Below are 18,453 nucleotides of genomic sequence, written 5' to 3'. Positions count from 1 at the left end.
GAATTCATGGCTATAAAAAAAGAGGAAGGATAGTAGATTTGAATGAAGATTAGGGAGACCTACAGAGAATGTAAGAGTGATGACTGATGAAGCTGGGCAGAGAAAGCCACATACATGTAGAGAGGCTACAGCCAAGGAAGGACGAATCTTCACTTTAGAGCACCAGAGAGGTCTTGGACTTAGAAACACAATATCTAATAGAGGGCAGGAGTCAGATGTGGGCTGTTGGATATTTATTGAAAGTTTGTGGATGGAACAGCCAACCTCTTCATTGCTGAGGGCAGAAGGATCAGTAGCTAGGTTACCTACCTTCAGGCAAAAAGTCAGAGAATTTATTGTCTAAAAAAGTTGAATGAGGCCGGGCACGGTGGCTCATGCCTGTAATCCCAGCACTTTGGGAGGCCAAGGCTGGCAGATCACCTGAGGTCAGGAGTTTGAGACCAGCCTGCCCAACATGGAGAAACCCTGTCTCTACTAAAAAATACAAAATTAGCTGGGTCTGGTGGCACATGCCTGTAATCCCGGCTACTTGGAAGGCTGAGGCAGGAGAATCGCTTGAACCCGGGAGATGGAGGTTGCAGTGAGCCAAGATCATGCCATTGCACTCCAGCCTAGGCAGCAAGAGCGAAATTCTGTCTCAAAAAAAAAAAAAAAAAAAAAAAAAATGTTGAATGAACCATCTGTAATAAACAAAGACAGCTAGTGCAGAGTTGGTGCTACAGGAAGAAGGTCTTCCACATTCTGACCTTTAAGGATCCCCAAGTTTAATTGCCAACTTTCTGTCTGCTCACCTAAAGCAATTGGCTAAAACAAATTACTTAGAATTCTGTACTTAGCCAAACTATCAGTTAGTGTGAGGATAGAATTAAGACATTTCCAGCTATGCAGGAATTTGAAAATATATCCCCATACCCTGTTTCTTAGGAGGTCACCTGAGGTAGTATATCAAAGGAATGAGGAAGTAATCAAAAAAAGGGGGGAGGCACGGGATTCAGGGAACATCAGAATTAATGCAGGAGAGTACTGAAGTCCCAAGATTACAATGAATAGCACACCTAGGAAGCAATTAGTCCAGACTGGAGTGAAATAACAGAGGGCTTTAAATAGGAACAATCTGGGAGACATCTGCAAGATTGTAGACTAGGAAGCTCCAGGCCCTTGTTACCCCATGGAGACACTGAATTAACAACCATATACAGACCAGAATATACTGTGAGAACTCTAGAGCCGAATTAAGAAGTTTCAGTGCCCAAGCCAATGCCTAACCAAGAACATAGTCTATCAAAAGTGCTAGGCAAGTTTGTGGCATTTTGCGCGCCCGTGTCCCTCTCCCTCCCTGGCAAAGCATAGTTCAACCAGGAGAAAACCTCCCATACCTTGGCTCTTCCCTTGGGCCAGAAACAAAAGAGTGGACCATGCATGCAATGTACTGACTTGTCCGGGGGCTGCCTGGCCGCCCACCTCGGCCTCCCAAGGTGCTGGGATTACAGGTGTGAGCCACCGCACCTGTCCTGGAGTAGGAGGCTGAGATGGGAGTATTACCTGAGGTCAGGAGTTCGAGGCCAGCTCAGCCAACATGGTGAAACGCTGTCTCTACTAAAAATACAAACATTAGCTGGGTGCGGTGGTGCATGCCTGCAGTCCCAGCTACTCGGGCACAAGAATTGCTTGAACCCAGAAGGTGGAGGTTGCAGTGAGCCAAAATCATGCCCCTGCACTCCAGCTTGGGCAACAGAGCAAGACTCTGTCTCAAAAAATTAAACAAGTTATGGGTATACAGTATGTAAAGATCTAACTTAAGACATTGATAACATAAATTGCGGTGGAGTAGTAAAGAAGTAGAGGTTTTTGTATGCAACTGAAGTTGTTACACTAGATTGTTATAACTTTATGTTATGTGATCTCATTGGTAACTTCAAGTAAGATATCTATAGAATATACCCAAAAGGAAATGAGAAAGAAATCAAAACATGTCACTACAAAAAAAATCGGCCGGGTGCGGTGGCTCACGCTTGTAATCCCAGCACTTTGGGAGGCCGAGGCGGGCGGATCACGAGGTCAGGAGATCCAGACCACGGTGAAACCCCGTCTCTACTAAAAATACAAAAAAAAATTAGCCGGGCGTGGTGGCGGGCGCCTGTAGTCCCAGCTACTCGGAGAGGCTGAGGCAGGAGAATGGCGTGAACCCGGGAGGCGGAGCTTGCAGTGAGCCGAGATTGCACCACTGCACTCCAGCCTGGGCGACAGAGCGAGACCCCCTCTCAAAAAAAAAAAAAAATCAACAAAAAATGAAGGAAGACAGTAACAAAGGAAAGGAGGCCTGAAAAGGCTACAAGACATATAGGAAATAATTAATACGGCCATAGTAAGTTCTTCCCTGTCAGTAATTATTTTAAATGCAAATAGATTAAAGTCCCCAAATAAAAGACAGAGATTAGCTGAATGGACTGAAAACCAGGATCCAACTATATGCCATCTACAAGAGTCTCACTTTGTATCTTTTCAAATACCAAACTCTTGTGGCCAGGTGCAATGGCTCATGCCTGTAATTCCAGCACTTTGGGAGACCAATGTAGAAGGATTACTTGAAGTCAGGAGTTCAGGACCAGCCTAGACAACATAGAAAGACTCTGCCTCTAAAAAAGTTTTTTTAATTAGTAGGCATAGTAACACACACCTGTTGTCCCAGCTACTGTGGAGGTTGAGGTGGGAGGATCCTGTGAGCCCAGGAGTTCTAGGCTGCAGTAGGCTATCATAGTGCCACTGCACTCCAGTTGGGTGACAGAGCAAGACCATGTCTCTAAAAAAAAAAAAAGAAAAATAGAAAGACTTGCTGAAAGTGAGAGGATGAGAAAAGATATTCCTCACAAATGGTAATCCAAAGAGAGTAAGGGTGGCTATACTAATACAAGACAAAAAGACTTTAAGTCAAAAACTGTTACAAGTGGCAAAGAAGGACATTATATAATAAAAGGGTCAATTCACCAAGGAGGTTTAACAATTACAAATATATATGCACTAAACATCAGACTTCCTAAATATGTAAAGCAAACACTGACAGAATTGAAAGAAGAAATAGACAACACAATAATAGTAGGAGATTCAATACCCCACTTTCAATAATGGATAAAATAACCCAACAGAAAATCAGTAAGGAAACAGAGGACTTGAACAATACTATAGGCCACTTAACCACAGACATATACACAACATTCCACCCAACAACAGCAGAACACACATTCTTCTCAAGTGTACGTGGAATTTTCTCCAGATAGACCACATGTTGGGCCACAAAACAAGACTTAAACAAAATATAAAAACATTGACATTCTACCAAGTATCTTCCAATCACAATGGGATGAAACCAGAAATCAATAGCAGAATGAAATCTGGAAAACCCACAAATATGTGGCAACTAAACAACACACAACAATGGTTCAGAGAAAAAAAAATCTCATGGGAAATTTTAGAATACCTTGAGACAAATTAAAATGGAAATACAACATACAAAAACTTATGGATGCAGCAAAAGCAGCACTAAGAAGTTACAGATGTAAATAAATGCTTGCATTAAAAAAGAAGAAAGATCTCAAACCAACAACCTGACTATATCTAAAGTAGGAAAAGAAGAAACTGAACCCAAAGTTAGCAGAGGAAGGTAATAGTAAAGATTAGAGCAGAGATAAATGGAGAATAGGGAAAAAATGAACAAAACTAAGATGGGGTTTTTAAACATTTCATTTGTTTGTTTTGAGGCAGAGTCTCACTCTGTCACCCAGGCTGGAGCTCAGTAGCACAATTATAGCTTACTGAAACCTTGAACTTCTGGGCTCAAGCTATCCTCCAGCCTCAGCCTCTCAAGTAGCTGGGAAAACAAGCATGCGTCACCATACTCAGCTAATTTTTTTATTATTTTTTTTAGAGGTGGGAATCTGGCTAAGTTGCCCAGGCTGGTCTTGAACTCTTGGCCTCAAGTGATCCTCCCACCTTTGCCTCCCAGAGTACTAGGATTACAGACATGAGCCACTGCACCTAGCCACAGAGTTGGGTTTTTGAAAAGATCAAAACTGACAAACTCTTAACTAGATTAAAAAAGAGAGAAGATTCAAATTACTAAAATCAGCACTGATAGCTCAGTGATAGAATTTTTAAAAATTACTAAAATCTGAAATGAAAGGGGGCATTACAACCAGTGCCACAGAAATAAAAAGGATTATAAGAGAATACTACCAACAGTTGTACCCCCAATAAACTGGATAACCTAAAATAAATGGAGTAATTCCTAGAAACCTATCAAGATTGACTCATGAAGAAATAAAAAATCTGAACAGAACAATAACTAGTAAGGAGATAGAATCAGTAATCAAAAACCTTTCAACAAAAAAGCCTAGAACAAGGTGGCCTCACTAGTAAATTTGGCCAAACATTTAAATAAAAATTAACACCAATCCTCCTCACACTTTTCCAAAAAACAGAAGGAGAGATAACTTATTTCAGCTTATTCTATGAGGCCAGCATTACCCTGTGATATGGTTTGGCTGTGTCCCCACCCAAATCTCATCTTGAGTTGTAGCTCCCATAATTCCCACGTGTTATGGGAGGGACCTGGTGGGAGGTAATTGAATCATGGGGGCGGGTTTTCCTGTGCTGTTCTCATAACAGTGAATAAATCCATGAGATCTGATGGTTTTATAAAGGGGAGTTCCCCTACACAAGCTCTCTTGCCTACTGCCACGTAAGACGTGACTTTGCTCCTCATTTGCCATTTGCCATGATTGTGAGGCCTCCCCAGCCATGTGGAACTGTAAGTCAACTAAACGTCTTTCCTTTATAAATTACCCAGTCTAGGGTATCTCTTTATTAGTAGCATGACACACCCTGATATCAAAGCCAGATCAAAAAAACTACAAGCAGCTGGGCGCAGTGGCTCATGCCTGCAACCCCAGCACTTTGGGAGGCCAAGGTAGGCAGATTGCTTGAGGCCGCGATTTCAAGACCAGCATGGCCAACATGGCGAAACCCCGTCTCTGCTAAAGATAACAAAAATTAACCGAGTATGGTGGCGAGCACCTGAAATCCCAACTACTGGGGAGGCTGAGACAGGAGAATCGCCTGAACCCGGGAGGCAGGGGTTGCAGTGAGCCAAGATGGTGCCACTGCACTCCAGCCTGGGCGATAAAGTGAGACTCTGTCTCAAAACAAAACAAAACAAAACAAAACAGAAGTAAAAAACTACAATAAAACTGCCAACCAATGTACCTGATAAATGTTGATGAAGAAATCCTCAACAAAATACTAACAAACTAAAATTCAACAGCACATTAAAAGGGTATGCAGTCATCCCTTGGTTGACTACATTGGGGGACTGGTTCCAGGACCTCCCTTGGATACCAAAATTTGCAGATGTTCAAATCCCATATAACCTATGCACATCCTCTTATATACTTCAAATCGTCTGTGGATTACTTATGATACCTAATACAATGTAAATTATATATAAATAGTTGTTATACTGCATTGTTTAAGGAATGATGACAAGAAAAAACATTTGTATATATTCGGTTTAGATGTAAATTTTTTTTCAATTATTTTCAAATCTCAGCTGGTTGAATCCGTGGATGCAGAACCCACAGATACAGAGAGCCAACTGTAAACCATGAATATGTGGGATTTATTCCTGGATGGTTTAACATATGAAAATAAATGTGATACACCATATTACAGAATGAAGGAGAAAAAACACACGATCACCTCAATTAATACAGAAAACACATTTGACAAAATTCAACACCCTTTCTTGATAAAGACACTCAAACTAGAAATAGAAGAAAACTACCTCAACATAATAAAAGCCATATGTGAAAAGCCCACAGTTGGCATCATACTGAATGGTGAAAGACTGAAAGATTTTCCTCTAAGATCAGACATGCCTGCTCTTGCCACTTCTATTCAACATAGTACCTCAAGACCTAGACAGAGCAGTTAGTCAAGAAAAAGAAATAAAAGGCATCCAAATTAGAAAGGGAGAAGTAAAATATCTCTGTTCACAGGTGACATGATCTTATATGTAGAAAATCCTAAAATTCCACCAAAAAAAAACCTAGTAAATGAAATAATAAGTGAATTCAGCAAAACAGCAGTATATGAAACCAGCTCACAAAACTCAGTTGCATTTTTGTTAAACCAACAATGAAAAATCTGAAAAGGAAATAACACAATTTCATTTACAATATCATCAAAAAGAATAAAATGTTCAGACATAAACCTAACCAAGGAGGTGAAAGATTTGTACACTGAAAACTACAAAATGTTGTGGAAAGAAATTAGACACCAATAAATGGTAAGGCTTCCTATATTCATGGAGTGGAAGACTTAATATGGTTAAGATGTCAGTACTACCCAAAGTGATCTACAGGTTCAACACAATTCCCATCAAAATCCCAACAGCATTTCTTTTTTTTTGTAGCAATAGAAAATTCCATCCTAAAATTCATGTTGAATCCCAAGGGACACCAACTTTTAGTCTTTCAGAAGTTGGTGTCTTTAGCCGGGCATGATGGTGGGCACCTGTAATCTCAGCTACTCAGGAGGCTGAGTCCAGAGAATTGCTTGAACCCGGGAGGCAGAGGTTGCAGTGAGCTGAGGTCACACCACTGCATTCCAGTGTGGGTGACAGAGTGAGACTCTGTCTTAAAAAAAAAAAAAAGTTGATATCTTGCAAAGAACACCAAATAGCCAAAGCAATTTTTTTTTTTTTTTTTTGAGACAGAGTTTAGCTCTTATTGCCCAGGCTACAGTGTGATGGCACAATCTCAGCTCACTACAACCTCCGCCTCCTGGGTTTAAGCGATGCCTCAGCCTCCCAATTAGCTGGGATTACAGGCATGTGCCACCATGCCCGGCTAATTTTGTATTTTTAATAGAGACGGGTTTCTCCATGTTGGTCAGGCTGGTCTCGAACTCCCCATCTTAGATGATCCGCCCGCCTCAGCCTCCCAAAGCGCTGGGATTACAGGTGTGAGCCACCATGCCCAGCCAGTCAAAGCAATCTTGAAATAAAAAGAACAAAGTTGGAGTTCTCACACTTCTTGACTGTAACATATAAAGCTACAGTAATCAAAACAGTGTGGTACAGGAAAAAAGATAGACATATGGAATAGAGAGCCCAGAAATAAACCTTTGAGTACATGGTCAAGTGATCTTCATTAAGGGTGCCAAGACTACTCAGTGGTGAAAAGACCGTCTCTGAATGTCATAGGAAAAAGTGGGTATCCACTTGCAAAAGAATGAAGTTGGACTCCGAACATATAAAAATTAACTTAAAATGCATTAAAGACCTGAATATAAGACCCAAATCTATAAAATTCATTGAAGAAAGCATGGGGCAAAGCTTCATGACATTGGATTTGGCAACTGATTTCTTGAATATGACACCAAAAACACAGGCAGCAAAAACAAAAGTAGACAAATAATACTACATCAAACTTCAGAACTTCTGTGCATCAACAGAGTGAGCAATAAAAATAGAAAATACAAAAATAGAGTGAAAAGGCAGCCTATGGGATGGGAGAAAATAGTTATAAATCATATATCTGATGAGGGTTAATATCCAGAATATATAAAGAACTCCAGCAACTCAACAACAAATGAATAACCCAATTTAAAAATGGGCAGAGGACTTACATAGACATTTCTCCAAAGATGATACAGAAATGGCCAACAAGGCCGGGCGCGGTGGCTCACGCTTGTAATCCCAGCACTTTGGGAGGCCAAGGCAGGCGGATCACGAGGTCAAAAGATCGAGACCACGGTGAAACCCCGTCTCTACTAAAAATACAAAAAATTAGCCGGGCGTGGTGGCGGGCGCCTGTAGTCCCAGCTACTCGGAGAGGCTGAGGCAGGAGAATGGCGTGAACCCGGGAGGTGGAGCTTGCAGTGAGCCGAGACCGTGCCACTGCACTCCAGCCTGGGCGACAGAGCGAGACTCCGTCTCCAAAAAAAAAAAAAAAGAAATGGCCAACAAACTTCTGAAAAGATACTCCATATAACTAGTCATTAGAGGAATGCAAATCAAAACCACAATCCAATGTCACCTCATACCAATTAGAATGGCCACTATTAAAAAAAAAAAATGTGTGGGCAAGAATTTGGAGAAATTAGAACCTTTGTGCACTCTTGGTGGGATTGTAAAGTGGTGCAACTGCTATGGAAAACAGTATGAGGGAGTGTGAAATGGGAAGTTGTTCAATGGATATAGAGTTTCAGTTTTGCAAGATGCAAAGTTCTGGGGCTCTTTTACAGGACTGTGAATATACTTAACACTACTGAACTGTACACTTAAAAATGTTTAAGATAGTAAATTTAATGATAATGTGGTTTTTATAACAATGTTTTTTTTTGAGACCGAGTCTTGCTCTGTTGCCCAGGCTGGAGTGCAGTGGCGTGATCTCAGCTCACTGCAAACTCCGCCTCCTGGGTTCACACCGTTCTCCTGCCTCAGCCTCCTGAGTAGCTGGGACTACTGGCGCCCACCACCACACCCAGCTAATTTTCTGTATTTTTAGTAGAGACGGGTTTCACCATGTTAGCCAGGATGGTCGTGATCTCCTGACTGCGTGATCCACCCGCCTTGGCCTCCCAAAGTGCTGGGATTACAGGTTGTAAGCCACCACGCCTGGCCTTTATCACAATTTTTAAACTTTTGTTAAAGAAAAGAAAACAGACAATAATAAACATTGCCAAGAATGTGGAGAACTTAAGTCTCATACACTGCTGATGAGAATATAAATAGTACAGGCACTCTGAAAAATGGTTTGACAATTTCTCTAAAAGTTGAACATAAATTTATTTGCCCTATCTATTCCAATTCTAGATATAGACCCAACAAAAATGAAAACCTCTGTCAGCCAAAGACTTACATTCAAATGTTCAAAGCAGTGTTATGCGTAATAGCCAAAATGTGGAAATAACCCAAATGTCCATCAGCTGGTGAATGGATAAACAAAATGAAATACTATTCAGTAATTAAAAGCAGTGAGCTGGGCCAAGATGGCGGTGCAGGTGGTGCAGGCAGTGCAGGCAGTTCATCTCGAGTCTGACGCTTTCCTCATTTGTCTCAACCATGCTCTGAGCACAGAGAAGGAGGAAGTGATGGGGCTATGCATAGGGGAGTTGAACGATGATACAAGGAGTGACTCCAAATTTGCATATACTGGAACTGAAATGCCCACAGTTGCTGAAAAGGTTGATGCCTTCAGAATTGTTCGCATTCATTCTGTCATCATCTTACGACGTTCTGATAAGTGGAAGGACTGAGTAGAAATTTCTCCAGGGCAGCTGTCTGCAGCTTCAACAGAGGCAGAGAGGTTGGCTGAACTGACAGGCCACCCCATGAGAGTTGTGGGCTGGTATCATTCCCACCCTCATGTAACTGTTTGGCCTTCACATGTTGATGTTCGCACACGAGCCACGTACCAGATGATGGATCAAGGCTTTGTAGGACTTATTTTTTTCCTGTTTCATAGAAGATAAGAAAACAAGGACTGGCCGGGTACTCTACACTTGCTTCCAATCCATACAGGCCCAAAAGAGTTCAGAGTCCCTTCATGGTCCACAAGACTTCTGGAGCCCCAGCCAGCACATCTCCATTGAGGGCCAGAAGGAAGAGGAAAGGTATGAGAGAATCAAAATCCCAATCCATATTGTACTTCATGTCACTATCAGGAAAGTGTGCCTTGAATCAGCAGTAGAGCTGCCCAAGATCCTGTGCCAGGAGGAGCAGGATGCATATTGGAGGATCCACAGCCTTACACATCTGGACTCAGTAACCAAGATCCATAATGGCTCAGTGTTTACCAAGAATCTGTGCAGTCAGATGTCGGCAGTCAGCGGGCGTCTTCTACAGTGGTTGGAGGACAGACTGGAGCAAAACCAACAGCATTTGCAGTAATTGCAACAAGAAAAGGAAGAGCTTATGCAAGAACTTTCTTCTCTAGAATAAAGCAGGAGACAAAATGGGGAAAGATGAAAATATCCAGTGTAAAGTTACTTAAGCTAAATCAATTTTGAAGAAGAAAAACTTGGAGGACTCACATTACCTGACTTCAAGACTTATTATAAAGCTGTAGTAATCAAGACAGATGGTATTGGCAGAGGAACAGACACATGGATCAATGGAACAGATGAGAGAACCCAGAAATAAACCCATATAAATATGCTCAACTGATTTTGAAAAAGTGCAAAAGCAATTCAATGGAGGAAGGATAGCCTTTCTGACAAATTTTGCTGGAGCAATTAGACACCCATAGCGAGGAGAAAAAAGAACCTCTACTTAAACCTCACATCTTATATAAAATTTAACTCAAAATGTATAATGGACTTAAATGTAATACATTAAACTATATAACTTTGGAAAAAGCCACAGGAGTAAAATCTTCAGGATCTTGGGCTAGATGACAAATTCTTGGACTTTGCCCCAAAAGCATATCTGTAAAAGATAAAAACTGATATATTGGACTTCTTCAAAATTTAAAAACTTGTGATTTAAGAAGAGGAAACGATAAGCTACAGATTGAGATGAATTAGCAAAGCATATATCTGATCAATTTGGAATATATAAAGTGTGCTAAAAACTCAACTGAAGTCAGGCATGGTAGCTCATGCTTGTAATCTCACCACTTTGGGAGGCCAAGATGGGAGGAGTGCTTGAGGTTAGGGGTTCCAGACCAGGCGGAGCAACGTAATGAGACTCTGTCTCTACAAAAAAATTTTTTTTAAAAATTAGCTGGGCACCATGACACACACCAGTAGTCCCAGCTACTAGGGAGGCAGGAGGATCACTTGAGCCCAGGAGTTTGAGGCTGCAGTGAGCTATGATCACACCACTACACTCCAACCTGTATAACAGAGTGAGGCCTTGTCTCAAAAAAAAAAAAAAAAAAAGGCCACAAAAACTCAACAATAAAAACAAACAGTCCAATTAGAAAATGGGCAAAAGACATGAATAGATGTTTCACTGAAGAGGATCTATAGATGGCAAGTAAGCATATGAAAAGCTGTTAAACTCCGTAAGTTATCAGGGAATGCAAATTGAAACCACAGTGAGGCTATGACTTACTTACCTGAATGGCTAAAGAAATACCAAATACTAATGAGGATACAAACTGGATATTTTATACATTGCTGACAGGAATGTAAAATGGTACAGCCACTCTGGAAAAGAGTTTATAAATTTCTTATCAAGTTAAACATAATTTTTTAATCAAGTTAAACATAAGACCCAGCAGTTGTGCTCCTGGACATTCATTCCAGAGAAATGAAAACCTATATTGTACTTGTACCCAAATATTCATAGGAGCTTTATTTGTAATAGCCCCAAACTGGAAGCAACCCAGATGTGCTACAACAGGTACATGGTTAAACAAACCATCCATAACTTGGAATACTACTCTGGAATGAAAAGGAGCTAACTGTTGATACAAGAACTTGGTTGTACCTCAGGGGTATTATGGTGAACAAAAAAAGCCAGTCTCAAATGGTCACATACTGTATGATTGCATTTATATAGCATTCTTGAGGTGACAAAATTATTGAAATGAATAACAGATTAATGGTTGCCAGGGATAGGGACTGGAGGAGGTGTGGGGTATGTATGACTATAAAGGGATGACGCAAGGAGTTCCTTTGTGCTGATGGAACAGTTCTATATGATTATGATGATTATGATGTTGATTATAACATTTGATTATGAGGTTAAGCACATGAATCTCTACCTGTGCTGAAGTTGTATGGACCTACATACACACAAATGAATGCATGTAAAATCTGGTGATACTGAATAAAGTCTGTAGTCTAGATAGCAAAAAATTAAAAAATAAGCAATGAGCTATTGATGCATACTATTAATATGGGCAGACCTTAAAAAAATAAGCTAAGTGAAAGAAACCACACACAAAACATTACATATTATATGATTCTAAGAAATGTTTAGAAAAGGCAGATCTAGAGAGACAGAAAGCAGATGAGTGGTTGCCTTGGCCTGATGATTGGAAAGGGAACTGTAAGTGCCCATGAGGGATCTTTTGGGGTAATGGAAATGTTCTAAAAAGTAGATTATGGTAATGTTTGCACAACTCAGTAGGTTTACTACAAATCATTGAATTGTACTTTTAAAATGGCTGAATTTTATGGTATGCTAATAAAGTTGTTTTATTTGTTTATTTTTGAGACAGGGTCTCTTCCTCTGTCACCCAGGCTGGAGTGCAGTGGCATGATCATAGCTCACTGCAGCCATGACCTCTTGAACTCAAGTGATCCTCCTGCCTCAGCCTCCTAAGTAGCTAGGACTACAGGCACATGTTATCATGCCTGGCTAATTTTTTTATTTTTATTTTTGTAGAGATGGGGTCTAACCATGTTTCCGGGGCTGGTCTTGTTTCCTGGCCTCAAATGATCCTCCCACTTCAGCCTCCCAGAGTTCTGAGATCACAGGCATGAATGACCATGCCCAGCCCACGTTATTTTAAAAAAAAAAAAAAAAAGAGAGAGAATTATTTGGGGAAAAAAGGTATTCTCAAGATTCAGCACTATTCTTGAGTTGAAAGAGGTATATTATAATTACAGGTAGTTAAAGGAGGGGAGAAAAAAACAAAACTCTAGAAAAACAAAAAAACTTCACAAGAAAGGAATGATTTTCTTAGTATACTATATGGATTTACTAAAAGTATTTAGTAAAAGTATTTAGTAAATACCTTAACAGAATCCTGACACTGTAAACACTATGTAGTTATAACATTTAGAATCAATTTATATACAAAACATAGGAGACAATTTTATTAGCCTTGACGATGTAAAATGGAAAGTATAGAAGATAAAGGTTGGGAGATGAAAAGGGACAGGACCTCTGAAAATAGTAGGGCTGGTGTAACATTCTTACCTTCCAAAATGGGGAGTCAAGAGATACTGTCTATAGATGATAGAAATACACTTATTTTAGGAAGAGAAGAGGTGGGGGATTGGCCTAAGTAAATTCTTATCTAGCATAGCAGAAACCAATAGATAATGTCTACAGTTGATAAATCAAGAAATCGTAATAAAAGCCTATTTCTTTAGAGATGTTTATGGTGACTTCTAGAAGAATTAGTTAAAAATTATTCTAGGATACTGGAGAAGACAAGTAGTGGTGGAAAGTGGTGTCAGTAGAAGACTTTCTTTTTATCAAAAATCTAGCACAAGGACGGGCGCAGTGGCTCACGCCTGTAATCCCAACACTTTGGGAGACCGATGCAGGTGGATCACCTGAGGTCAGGAGTTCAAGACCAGCCTGAGCATTATGGTGAAACCCTGTCTCTACTAAAAATACAAAAGTTAGCTGGGCCTGGTGGCAGGCACCTATAATCCCAGCTACTTGGGAGGCTGAGGCTGGAGAATTGCTTGAGCCTGGGAGGCAGAGGTTACAGTGAGCCAAGATCACGCCACTGCACTCCAGCCTGGGTGACAGACCGAGACAACATCTCAAAAAAAAAAAAAAAAAAAATCTAGCACAGGTACTTGATTTTTTAAAAAAGCATTTGCATCAGTTATCAAGGATTAGAGAAAAATAAACACATTTGGAAGATGAAGATATCATCACCTCCTCCCAAAAAAGAAAGAAATGGTATGTATTTAGAATGGTCACTTTGTTTCCTACTGACTGAATCATATCCTGGTCCATTGGTTCATGTTCTGAGAAAATATACCTATTCCCTGGATTTCGGAGGTTTCCACATAGTCCAGAAATAGTTTGGTACCTTCTGGTTCTTTGAAGTTTGAAGCCTCAGCTCTCAGCACTTGTCTGGTAGTAAAGGGAAACCAACAAATTGTGCATGACTGCCTACTATGTGACAGGTACTTACACTGTCTTTGGTAAGGTTAGAATTACCCCCATGTAAACTAGAAAGACAGTAAGTCCTAGAGGGCTTAAATGAGGGACAGAGCTAGGTCTAAAACAAACAGCAACAAAAACTGAATGCTGTGTGCCTCCAAAGCCCATGCTCTTTAACTGTTTGTCAGTTAGGATCATTTCACCTGTAACAGAATACCCAACTCAGGCTTGGCCCAACAGTCAAGTTGAGCCAAGCCAACAGACTTGGCTCAATCAGCTCGCATGACTGGAAGTTCATGAGTAGAGTGGACATCATGGCGGTTTGATCTAGCAGCACAGGAGTCATTAAAGAACCAGTTTCTCTTTCTCTGTTTTGCCATCCTTAGTTTTGGGTATATCCTGAGGTTGATAGGTTCAGTGAGAGGGAGAGAGTGACTTCCCATGGCTGCCTCTTAAATCAAATGATCTACAATCCTAGAGATTCCAGGAGATATCTGATTGCAGCTTAGGTGTTAGAAAATTGTAATTATCTGCAGATGCCTAGATCCTTTGAACAAGTAATAATACTTAAAAAATGGTTTCTGAAACCTTAAAAGGTATGATTTTTTTCAGCAGTCGCCCTATTTGTCCTCTCTCATAATGACCCAGACTACCTGCCCTCTCCTAGGAGCCTCTCTTTTAAGCACAGGCATACTTGTTGATGCATGGCCTTCTCTTGGGCTTAGTATCTATGAGAGCCCAGTGTTGACTGTCATCCAGGAGACTGAGAAGAAAGACTGACCTCATTCTTTTTCCCACAGGGACAAACTCTGCCTGGGCGAGTCCTTTTCCTGCGTTATGTCGTTCAGACCCTAGAAGATGACTTCCAGCAGACCCTGAGGAGGCAACGGCAGCACCTGCAGCAATCCATTGCAAACATGGTGCTGTCCTGTGACAAGCAGCCCCACAATGTCAGGTAAGCAGCCACCTGAGCCCTGAGATGAGAAGAGGTAAGGAATTATAGGTGGGCAGCTGCTGAAGGCCAGAATATCAGCCAGGTGAGGTTTTCTAGTCAGTAGATAGTGTTAATAGGACTAATTATTAAAACTATAGATAGACCAGGTGCAGTGGTTCACACCTGTAATCCCAGTACTTTGGGAGGCTGAGGTGGGTGGATCACTTGAGGTCAGGAGTTCGAAACCAGCCTCGCCAACATGGCAAAACGACGTCTCTACTAAAAATATACAAATTAGCAGGGCGTGGTGGTGTATGCCTGTAATTCCAGCTACTTTGGAGGCTGAGGTGGGAGAATCACTTGAACCCAGGAGGCAGAGGTTGCAGTGGGCCGAGATTGCGTCACTGTTCTCCAGCCTGGGTGACACAGCATGACTCTGTCTCAAAAATAATTAATTAATTTTTAAAAATAAAACTTAGCTAATCATAAAAGAAACCCCTCTTGATAATCATAAAAGAAACCAACAATGCGGCTGGCACCGCATAGCTTGAGCGAGTTTTCTCTCAAGACCAACAGACTTCCTTTGGTCTATTTCAATATTGTCCAAACAACCTTATGAAATCTAGGGAAAAACCTTATATAAAACTTTTCAGTTTTTATTTTTATTTTTTTTTAATTTTTTTTGTTGTTGTTGTTGAGACGGAGTCTCGCTCTGTCGCCCAGGCTGGAGTTCAGTGGCGCAATCTCGGCTCACTGCAAGCTCCGCCTCCCAGGTTCACGCCATTCTCCTGCCTCAGCCTCTCCGAGTAGCTGGGACTACAGGCACCCGCCACCACGCCCAGCTAATTTTTTATATTTTTAGTAGAGACGGGGTTTCACGGTGGTCTCGATCTCCTGACCTCATGATTCGCCTGCCTCGGCCTCCCAAAGTGCTGGGATTACAAGCGTGAGCCACCGCGCCCGGCCCACTTTTCAGTTTTTATTAACCTACATTTATTCCTATCCCCCGATGAACCTCAATGTAAATCTCATTTGTCACTACTAGTTTCTGGAAAGTAATATCTATAACAATAGGTCGTGTAGCTGACAATAAGATACATTAGATAGTAAGCATGTGTTCTTTTTTGCAGAATCAGAGTCAGAGTTTCTGGAAGCATGGAACTACTATATGCTTATACCAAGCGGGGAAAAATATGATCTTTAGGGTAGGGGATCGTGGGCTGGAATTTTCCTTTTGGAACTACAGACGGCCCTGACTCATGATGGTTTGGCTTAGGATTTTTTGACTTTACATTGGTACAGAAGTGATAACCATTCAGTAGAAACTATACCTCAAGTACCCAACAAACATTCTGTTTTTCATTTTTTAGCATAGTATTCAATAAATTACATAAACTGTTCAACACTTTATTATAAAATAGGCTTTGTGTTGCATGATTTTGCCCAACTGTGAGCTGTCAGTATTCTGAGCACATTTAAGGTAGGCTAGGCTAAGCTACAGTGTTCGGTAGATTGGGTGCATTAAATGTGTTCTCAACTTAAAATATTTTCAACTTACAGTGGTGTTTTAGTCCCTTTGTGTTGCCATAAAGGAATGGCTGAGGCTGGGTAATTTATAAAGAAAAGAAGTTTATTTGGCTCACAATTCTACAAGCTGTACAAGAAGCATGGCTCCAGCATCTGTTTCTGGTTAGGGCATCAGGAAGCTTCCATTCATGACAGAAGGTGAAGGAGAGCTGGAGTATCACCTGGCAAGGGAGGAAGGAAGACAGGGGGCGGGGCTATAATGCCAACCTCTTTCAAACAGTCAGCTCTCAAGTGAACTAATAGAGTGAGAACTCACTCGTTACCATGAGGACAGCACCAAGACATTTATGAAGGATCTGCCTCCATGACCCAAACATCTTCCACTAGGCCCCATCTCCAACATTGGAGATCACATCAACATGAGATTTGGAGGGGACAAATATCAAAGCTATATCAGATGGGTTTATCCAGATGTAACCCCATTGTAGGTTGAGCATCTGAACATCCCTTGCTTTTTTGGAAATGGCTCTTACTAGAAGGGTGTAACAGCATCTCTTTGTTCAGAGCAGCATTGAAACTCTTCCACATTTACGTTCTCATATGTTCTTACATATTTGTTGAAAGTAGTATTCACAGGTCAACATGGGGCATTGACTATGATAAATCCTCTAACAAAAAGGAGGACGTTTCGTTATGTTTTGGGCATTGGTCAGTTTTCCCACCCCCTTAGTTTACATGCCCATATTTATTTCCCTATATGTGATATTTTATCTAAAGAGTAAATGTTAGTAATTTTAGGGGTACAAAATCAGTAAGAGAATCAACAAAGAGCACAAGACAGCATAGCTGAATTTTTTTTTTTTTTGAGACGGAGTCTCGCTCTGTCACCCAGGCTGGAGTGCAGTGGCGCAATCTCAGCTCACTGCAAGCTCTGCCTCCCAGGTTCACGCCATTCTCCTGCCTCAGCCTCTCCGAGTAGCTGGGACTACAGGCACCCGCCACCACGCCCGGCTAATTTTTTGTATTTTTAATAGAGACGGGGTTTCACCGTGGTCTCGATCTCCTGACCTCGTGATCCGCCCGCCTCGGCCTCCCAAAGTGCTGGGATTACAAGCGTGAGCCACTGCGCCCGGCCTACATAGTTGAATTTTAAAGTGAAAAATTGGCCAGATACAGTGGCTCACGCCTGTAATCCCAGCACTTTGGGAGGCCGAGGTGGGCAGATCACCTGAGTCCAGGAGTTCAAGACCAGCCTGGCCAACACGGTGAAACCCTGTCTCTACTAAAAATACAAAAATTAGCTGGGCATGGCGGCATGTGCCTGTAATCCCAGCTACTTGGGAGACCAAGACAGGAGAATCGCTTGAACCTGGGAGGCAGAGGTTGTGGTAAGCCGAGATCACACCACTGCACTCCAACCTGGGTGACAGAGCGAGACTCTGTCTCAAAAGCAAATAAAAAATAAATTTTAAAAAGTGAAAAATAATTTACATAATGAGAACAATTCCATCTACCGTTATGCTTTGCGAGCCTAGGCATTAAGAGTGAGTGGGATACCCAAGGCACTATCCTCTCAGTTGCTTTCATTTTCACCTCTTGTGGTGTGAGCCTCTCACTGTACAGGGTATGACTCTTGGGTTTAAAGATAGGCATTTAATCACGAGGTCAGGAGGTCGAGACCACGGTGAAACCCCATCTCAACTAAAAATACAAAAAATTAGCCGGGCGTCGTGGTGGGCGCCTGTAGTCCCAGCTACTCGGAGAGGCTGAGGCAGGAGAATGGCGTGAACCCAGGAGGCGGAGCTTGCAGTGAGCCGAGATTGCGCCACTGCACTCCAGCCTGGGCAACAGAGCGAGACTCCGTCTCAAAAAAAAAAAAAAAAAAAAGATAGGCATTTAAGGCTGGGCACGGTGGCTCACACCTGTAATCCTAGCACTTTGGGAGGCCAAGGTGGGCACAGCACTTGAGGTCAGGAGTTCGACACGAGCCTAGCCAACGTGGTGAAACCCCATCTCTACTAAAAAATACAAAAAAAAAAAAAAAACCCCAAAATTTGCCAGGCATAGTGCCAGGCACCTGTAATCCCAGCTATTTGAGAGGCTGAGGCAGGAGAATTGCTTGAACCCAGGA

The 18,453-nt window shown here is 41.6% G+C and overlaps 1 protein-coding gene and 1 pseudogene across 1 annotated transcript in view; both read left to right on the top strand.

Annotated features, from left to right (window-relative positions):
• The window catches only part of SIMC1 (SUMO interacting motifs containing 1), an 85,520-nt gene that overhangs the window by 42,024 nt on the left and 25,043 nt on the right, over positions 1–18,453 (top strand). The window contains exon 5 of the mRNA XM_030808444.1: positions 14,662–14,816. Within this exon, the coding sequence (XP_030664304.1) occupies positions 14,662–14,816 (155 nt within the window). The remainder of the gene's footprint in view (positions 1–14,661; positions 14,817–18,453) is intronic.
• Positions 8,947–10,411, top strand: LOC105739268 (annotated as a pseudogene).

The sequence above is a fragment of the Nomascus leucogenys genome, unplaced genomic scaffold (genome assembly GCF_006542625.1).
Source record: "Nomascus leucogenys isolate Asia unplaced genomic scaffold, Asia_NLE_v1 Super-Scaffold_3019, whole genome shotgun sequence".
Lineage (NCBI taxonomy): Eukaryota > Metazoa > Chordata > Mammalia > Primates > Hylobatidae > Nomascus > Nomascus leucogenys.
The sequence above is the reverse complement of the archived record's forward strand: the minus strand, read 5'-3'. Positions and strand labels throughout refer to the sequence as shown.